The 8,531-nt window shown below is 44.0% G+C and overlaps 2 protein-coding genes across 2 annotated transcripts; one reads left to right on the top strand and one right to left on the bottom strand.

Annotated features, from left to right (window-relative positions):
* The first annotated feature begins 2,167 nt into the window (after positions 1-2,167).
* Positions 2,168-3,617, top strand: LOC119317967 (transcription factor MYB93-like). The gene is made up of 3 exons (XM_037592474.1): positions 2,168-2,395; positions 2,505-2,634; positions 2,768-3,617. The coding sequence occupies exons 1-3, from the start codon at positions 2,263-2,265 to the stop codon at positions 3,498-3,500; spliced, it is 996 nt and encodes a 331-aa protein (XP_037448371.1). The 5' UTR covers positions 2,168-2,262; the 3' UTR covers positions 3,501-3,617.
* Positions 3,618-6,413: 2,796 nt separating this feature from the next.
* Positions 6,414-7,942, bottom strand: LOC119317969 (50S ribosomal protein L29, chloroplastic-like). The gene is made up of 2 exons (XM_037592477.1): positions 7,562-7,942; positions 6,414-6,789 (listed from the first exon to the last, which is right to left on the bottom strand). The coding sequence occupies exons 1-2, from the start codon at positions 7,904-7,906 to the stop codon at positions 6,643-6,645; spliced, it is 492 nt and encodes a 163-aa protein (XP_037448374.1). The 5' UTR covers positions 7,907-7,942; the 3' UTR covers positions 6,414-6,642.
* Positions 7,943-8,531: the final 589 nt, after the last annotated feature.

Genomic DNA, 8,531 nt, shown 5'->3' on the forward strand with positions numbered 1-8,531 from the left:
GGAAAATTTATAGTTAGATATTGTCTCTTTTTTTTGCCAAACTGAGCGTAGTTCAGATGGTTAGGTTCCTTTTCGTTCACCGTGCACATTAACAATACTATCTCACACAAAACATATATGTACATACAGTATCTAGAAACGTAGTCCAACCTATAGAATAACAACAACGCATCCGTAGTAAACCAAATCCACCACTAGGTTCGAGCGACGACAGAACAAACATGAGAACAAGTACAAAATTTGTCATACTATATCAAAACAAAGAGAAACACACGGGCCTTCAATCAATCGCAAACGGAGATAGTGTCACTGGGACCAACGGCAGTTTCGCGACGAGGTAACTGATAATGATATGGTAAAGAAACAAAAGGAGCCGCGCTAGCTGCGTGCCACAGACAGCCTCGATGGAGCTTGCTATTGCTAGGGCACCGGGGACCCTGGCCTGAAAGCAACGTCGCGGATCAACTTGCACTTGTTTATGAGCCACGCGGACGGAGGGTGGGGTGGGCCGGTGACGACGACCGAGCCGACGACGACGACGAGGAGGAGGTCCGTTCACGCACGTACGTTGCGTGCATGGGGAAGGAAAGATTCGCGGCCGGCCGGCCAGCCGCGGCCCCACGGCGGCCACCACGTGGACCCCGTCGACCGCTCGACATGCGTGGAACACATTGGAAAAGATACGTACAGCGAAATCAATCTCCTCTCCTCTACGTCCGTGGCTGGTGCTGGATGGGAGCCGCCTGTTAATTAGGTCGCCAGTGATGATCGGTCGAGCTTTGCCAAAAGCCAAAAGCAAGCGGTCTGATCTGATCGAGTATACGGAAGACATGTACATGTAGGACAGTAGGAGCAGTAGGGCGCTTTGGTTTGTTGCCCGGTCGCTGGGTCGGAGCAGGTAACTGCAATGACGAGCGAATCTATCCATCTGGGACCTCCTCACCACCTGTGTGTGTGTTGTTGGTTCGGTTGCAGCTCAGCGACCCTGGTAATTTGTCAACGACATGTACATCGCACCAAGTGGCCGGATATATGATGCTGCCTACTTGCTACAGCTGAAATACATTTCAGACTAAAGCAGCACACGCATTATGGATAAGCAGGCATTACGTGCCAAACCAACGAATTCAAAGTATATACTTAGTTTTTGGGACCGCATGAACAAGACTACAAGGCCAGATCTCTGCATACGTTGTACTCTATAAACAAGAGATGCCTGCATACGCAATTCTAGCTAGCTGTTAACACTGTCATCTGGTCTACTTCTACAAAAAAAAATATTTCTCCTTAACTATTTGTTAGTTATTAGGACGGTCTCAGTCCAGCTCCATACGCAGGCCTGTCATCTTATGGTCCCGTTACATACTTGAGAAGAGGATATACGCCAACATGTACTATGATATCCCGGGAATCTAGTCATCTACATGTTGACATGCATGCAAATGCTGTATAATAGTATAACTCTAAAAGAAATGCATAAGATGGGTGTCATGTGCCAAGTACAATGTTGCCAATACAATATCAACAGATCTTGAGGCTGCTACAACTACATTCCAAGACACGAATTGAAGTTGATGAAATTGCATCAGTTATGTCTTTGGAATTGATACAGCATGCTTCCAGGAACCCACTTCTGAAACCTTTGCTCATTTTATATGGAAAACAGGCCCCCCAGCAAGTAATCACAATATATGGTAGTAGGACATGTCACATGATGAGCTACTGGCTATGCTACTTAAAAATCAACAATGATCTGATTGTGCTTTCTTAAATGTTAAACACCCAATGCATCATCCTTTTTTTGTGCACAACAGCAACGAAAACAACACAATTAAAGCAAGGCTTAAGGAGCACACCTTGTTCAAAAAAAGGATTAAGGAAAACAGAGTGTATCAATGTGACTGCTGAATGCTGATTGCCCAAGTAGCAGCTAGCGGCTTAAGTCAACAACATGGATCAACAGCCCTTACCTTAGTGTGGAGGACACCAATACCCTTGCCCCCGGGCGCATGACATGTGCTCTACGTCGCATACCCAAATTATCTAAGGGCAGATTAGTCCTTTCCACTCGAATAATCTAATCCTGACCTAGGTTTAGACACCGGATTTCATGGCCTTTATATAGAGGAAGCTGTGTTCCGGTGACCAGACATCCTTGACACAGGAAACCCCAAGGACCAAGCTAGGGAGGAGAGGCAGATAGCTTTGTCTCCCTCCTTCCCACCTGCACCATCCTACCCCAATTCTATCTCAATCCTATCAATGGGGAGGTCTCCTTGCTGTGACGAGAATGGCCTCAAGAAGGGGCCTTGGACACCCGAAGAGGACCAGAAACTCACGGACTACATCGAGAAGCATGGCCATGGGAGCTGGAGAGCACTGCCTAAGCTTGCAGGTACGCAACGCACGCCTCCGTTTTCTGTCTCGCTATCGGGCAGAGATGCCGTGGCTAGCTTTGGTCCGAAATGTAGCTCATGCTTCTGGTTCTTCTGTGCATCTCACAGGACTCAACAGGTGTGGCAAGAGCTGCAGACTGAGATGGACCAACTACCTGAGGCCAGATATCAAGAGAGGAAAGTTCACACCCGAGGAAGAGCAGACCATCCTCCAGCTCCACTCCGTCCTTGGCAACAAGTACGGCATACCTATCAAATCTCTTGCTTATTAATCTTCAAGAATGGTCTACATGTGTTGTATAATCTTCAAAAACATATATATGTGGTGCTCTTGCTAACACACACAAACTGGGTTGTGCTGATCAAACCAGGTGGTCAGCCATCGCGAAGCACCTCCCTGGACGGACCGACAACGAGATCAAGAACTTCTGGAACACTCACCTGAAGAAGAAGCTGATCCAGATGGGCTTCGACCCGATGACGCACCGACCGAGGACCGACTTCTTCGCCGCGCTGCCACAGCTCATCGCGCTAGCCAACCTCCGCCAGCTTGTGGAGCAGCGCCCGTGGGACGACCAAAGCGCCAGCCAACTGCAAGCCGATGCAGTCCAGGCAGCAAAGCTCGAGTACTTACAGTGCCTGCTGCAGTCCGCAGCAGCCATTGCGACTAGTCCCAGCTCCAGCAGCATCAACACCATCCCCACTGACCTACAGCAAATCGGCCTCCTGAGTCCTTCGCAGATGTCTTCCTTGTCTTCGCTGTCATCTCCAAGGATCCTGGAGGGTATTAATGGCCAAGACTTGGTAACTGGGCAAGTGTCTGACATCCAGATACCTAGTAGCTCATTCTTCGAACACGAACAGCCTATCATCAATGGTACCAACCAGAACTCAGATTACAGTGCAAACAGCGGTGAGGGGGAGAACGGCACCCAGAAACCGTTGCTCCTGTCAGAGGACTCCCTTCCGCCACTTGCTGACTTCCCTATTTCCAACCTCGGCGATGCTTGCAGCACCTCAAGCTGTGACGCTGAGGGCAACGGCACCCAGCTCCCTATTTGGTCTGACTCATTTTATGATGAGTTCATGAGCGAGTTTGCATGAGTTCTGACTGCAAGTGTGTGCTACTCTTTGGTTTGCTTTTTCAATTTTAGTTTCTCACATCTTACCTCTTATTTGTGATGTGATTTCCATTATAGTGCTGTAGCCCCAGTTGGATTTTTTAGCGCTATAGCTTTCAGCGTGCATTGGCAACCCATATGCTCCTATGCATATACAGTATATGCCAAAACACTTGTACATATAGACCTGCCCCTATATAAATTTTCCAGCTTGAATTTTGTGCGACTTTTTTTTTTGCAATTTCCTAGTTTAAGTGCTTCATGGGAGACTGGGATCTTGCTCACCAACTCCTACATAATATATAACTGCATGTGGCACACTAAACATTTTTTAAATGGCAATGTGTATTAGTTGAAGACGTATGCAGTTATGCACCCTAAGTTTGTTTTTAAGTAGAAGAACATAATTTTAATAATATTTCACTCTACTATCAACAAAATCAAAATCTACTAGCAGTAAAACAGAGTTGCAGAACAGCGGAGCATATATGTATTGATCCACGGTATATAGAGAAGAAACAGATAACGTATGTGGTCTTTTCAAGAGAAAAGCTTGTGTTGCAAGCTGCAAATGCTTTATTGAAAAATGATACAGTGATGCTCAAAGAAGGAACCTTCCAGATGCTACTATTGGCAGTGCAAGATATAGGAAAGAAACTTGTCTTCCGAGGCAGTTATAGGAAGTTGACTAATTTTTGCCCTGTCAAAAGAGGGGCTAGAAATCAAGTAGCAATGATAAGAAGGATCCAAGCACCTAAGACATATGCTGCTGTCACTACCAATATTAAATTATGCTAATCATGCATGAGCCATCAGCTTTTCCTAAGCACTGCTAGTGTTTTGCCATAGTCATTTGTCATCATGTCCTTGTCGGAGATCAAACATCTCACAGCTTCAAACCATTTGCATTTTAGTTTTCTTTTAAAATGCTATGCTTTCTTCTGACTTGTGAGCAGGTACTGGTCGATGCCTTTTCCTCCAAGACATTGACGGCTAACATTAATAAACTTAATTTAATCAAACAATAACAGCACCGCTTTATTTGTCACTGACAAGTGTCAGTTTTCGGATTTTTCTATATAAAGGTGTGAATAGAGTGTGGTTCAATTTTGGTACAACCAAGGACATTTGGGAGAAGGAAGCAAATCAAGGTGGTACCTATGATGCCACGGGTTGGATATTGCACTAAGCTTCCTATGTCACTGAGAAAGTAAGAATAGGTGGTAGACTATTGTAAAATCCATATTTGGAGTAGTTGGGACTGGGAAAGGAAAATGCATAAAAGACACACACAGGTAGACACCCCTTGGTGAATATTGGAATACACTTGCTGAATAAGACTTCTTACGATCTTCATGTTTGATAAATAGCACAAATTATGGTTTAAATATATGTGATAACTGTGAATAGTAACCTTTCCTGATTCTGTCAACAGGTCCCAGCATAGTTTAGAAACAGTTATGAAATGTCAAATGTGGAAGTATTCTTGCAATCATGCTCTGATTCTAATACTGTGTGACAAAAGAAATTACCTACTTAACCTTTAGCAAGTAACACTGTGTTTCACTAATTGTGCATCTGATGGCACAGCCAATAATATATAACGCGAAGCTGGTCGACAGTGAATCCTAACCGGTAAAATTTTGTGGCTCTAGCAACTTCAAACTTCTTTGAGCATTAGTCTTGTGTAGGACATAAATTTCCTTTGGGGCTTCTTTGTGTTTTAACAGTTGACAGTAAGGTAAAACCATTAGATTTGCATTACTTAGCAGGTTTTGCCCCTATTTTGGTCACAACAACTGAATAAGACAAAGCTGTGGTAAAAGGTAAAAACAAAACTGTCGATGACATGGAACTTTTTTTTAAAAGAGCATGTGAATGCTATCTTCCGTTATCAGCATATCAAACAATCCAGGTCCAACTACAGTACTAAGTCCTGAATGTATATTGAGCAGAAAATGAGAACAAGGTGACTAGAATGTTTTGTGGGTGAAGCCTCTCAAACATCTCAAACTAAGATCAGATCAGCACTATAATTTTGGGCTAAAGGGCCTGCCTGGCAGTCTGGGCTTACTAATGATGGAACTGATCATGACATCTGCAGCATACTTTAGACGCTAGATTAGAAGCTGTAAATCAGCACTAACAACAATCTGAGTGTCCTACACAAGAAGAGGAATTAGAGATTTTCACAGAAGTTTCCAAATATTTGATAAATAGTAAACTGAGCAAAATAAAGCACCATAATTCACAAAGTTATTATTATAGATATGAGTAGAACAATATGTTTCTTTACATTAGTTTATCTTCTTTGTTTAGGTAAATCAGTTCTTTTTAGCATCAGGGTCCAATAAAGTGAGCAATCTTGACAGTGGCTGATGTGGTCACTGTGTCAAAAGGTGGTCCGGGTAGTTTTTAAATCATTAAGGGTATATGCCCACACAAAGCAATGTTAAGTGAGTAGAATGAGCAGTTTGGACAGTTAAGCTGGCTGAATGAACAACAAGTCAGTTACCTGCTTAAAATTATCGAAGCTTCTCATTGAGCACAGTATACCCTTTTTGTTTTTTCTTAATTGGTGGGTTAAGTAGGCAGACATAATATTATTTCCTTTTCTTAACTTTGAGAAGACAAATCATTTGTAAGACTGAATATTTTCATGACATGGCAAAGATTCAAAAGAATAGGCAACACACAGTTGAGCATAATCACAAAAAAAACTAGAGGAGAGGCCATGTGTTTTCGTTGTTATGGCGCAGAAAACTAAATGGTAACACGAGATTGTCCTACAGAATCAAGGTTGAAATGTCATCAAGTGACATACTTTGATCCGGTTGAGCATAATGATAAATCATGTAAGCCAGGTACGGAGTGCTACTTAGTCTTGACAACTGAATAGCATAAACTCCTTACACGTAGTTTCATATGTCAATTATATAAGAACATAAACAATTAACACAGAAAGAAGTAGCAGAAATTTCAAATAAAACTGAGATTTACACGCAAAAATGGTAACATAAGTTCTGGTTTTAACAGCAAGGACTTGAAAGCTGTACTCTGGATTACAAAACAAACCATTATAAGGGGTGAATTGACTTGTGCAAATTGCCTGTTTTTGCTGTTTTCTAGTCCTCCTCCTTCTTCTCCCTTAGAGATGGTGGTGGTCCAACCACAATACCCAGTTTCCATTTCCTGTCAAGCTTCCTAGAATTTCTTTTGTTGATTCCTTGTTCAATTTCCCTTTCTCTTCTCACAGTCAGCAGACGAGCAACCTGATGAAAAGATGAAAACGTAAGTCAAAAACAATTTTGAGACATGCTGCTACTAAGGCATCTGAAATATACTAGATTAACTTGATAGATTCATTTCCAAATGTCATGGATCTATTAATACAGGAGTCGTCTGAGGTTCTAAAATATGAATTATTCGCTGCTAACTGTTTGTTCTAAGGTTCACCCCGTGCTGAGATGAAGGTTTCAACCTTCAAGCAGGCGATGAGTTAATTCTTAATTAGCATATCACAAGACCCAAAGACGAGCATTGTATCATGAAAGCTGCAAAGGTCAAGGACTACTGTTGGGATGATATGAGACTACAGTTGTCCCAGCAGCATAAGCACAAACATCCCTAAATGACTAAGTTCAGCATTATCCGGCGAAATATAATGCAAATAAGAACCATTAAGCTTTAAACTATCAGGCAAACATCCAACTAGCAAATCTGCAAGTGACTGCTCTACCATCTTAAGTAGAAGTATCAGTAACTGGTCCAAGTCAGCAGACAATCATCTCAAAATCATGAGCATTTTAGCTTAGAGCAGAGTTCAACGAAAAAGTCTGCAAGCTTAACATATCGAGCGAGCAGACCATATGACTGCAACTCCAGGAGCCCAAATGGCAAGGGAGCCGTCGTGTTCTTGGTCACACAACATTTCCACCAATCATATGCTGTGTTCCCAAACGAGACAGCAATATCGCGCAGAGATAAAGGCTACACGACCAATGCTCAGAGCAGCAACCGAGGAAGGGAGCAGGAGCAATGTACCCGCTTGCGCATGCGGCCGAACTCGCTGGACTTGAACTCCTGGCGCGCGGAGCGCTTGAGGCGGAGCAGGAAGAGCTCCCCCTTGAGGTCCACCACCTCCTGCTCCAGACTCTCCGTCTCCATGGCCCGAATCTCCTCCAGCTCCTGCTCCCTCTTCGCCATCCTCACCACCGCCGCATCGCCCCTCCCCGACGGCCGCGGCGCCGCCGCCAGCCCCGCGAACCGCGTGGCCGACGCGCCAAATGCGCGGAGGCCGAGGAATGGCGCGCGGGGCGCGGGCACGGCGAGGCCGCGGGGGGTGGAGGCGGTGAGGGGTGAGGCCGCGGCGAGGGACATCGTCGCCATCTTCGTGTTGCGCTCTCTGCTCGCGTTTGCTGTTCGGGCTCGAGGATAAGGGGATGATGATGGGGTTTATCTGATTGTCTAGGTGGCCTTCGGTGTAGTACGAATCTACACGTGTGATCGCACGGCTGAGAGCGTCTCCAACGCCGTACCCTAAATCGAAGGCATCTTTTCCACTAAAATGGCCCGTTTCAAACTTAAGTATTCCCTCCGTTTATAAGATGGTCTGACAACCAATATGTGAGTAAATTAGTTGTAATAACATCTTATGTCATTGAGTGTTTAGCAGAAAAAATACCAAATTTAGGGTTTGTGTCTTACTTAACTACCACTTTCTTAACACTAACAAAAGACTACCACAATTACTTAATTTTTTGGCAAAAAAACTACCAAATGCATTTGACTGATTTATACAATTTAAACGTGTGTATGACAACCATGACCCACTCATCAGGGCTAACGTGGTGGGAAAGTTTACTCCGGTTATTTTGACTGTTAAGTTGACCGTTATGACAAGTGGGGCCCACGCGTCATCATCAACCTCCTTCCTCCTCCTCTTTCTCTATCATAATGGTCAGCTTAACAATCAAAATAAGCAGAATTGACTTTTCCACCACATCAACCCTGA

The sequence above is a fragment of the Triticum dicoccoides genome, chromosome 6A (assembly GCF_002162155.2).
Source record: "Triticum dicoccoides isolate Atlit2015 ecotype Zavitan chromosome 6A, WEW_v2.0, whole genome shotgun sequence".
Lineage (NCBI taxonomy): Eukaryota > Viridiplantae > Streptophyta > Magnoliopsida > Poales > Poaceae > Triticum > Triticum dicoccoides.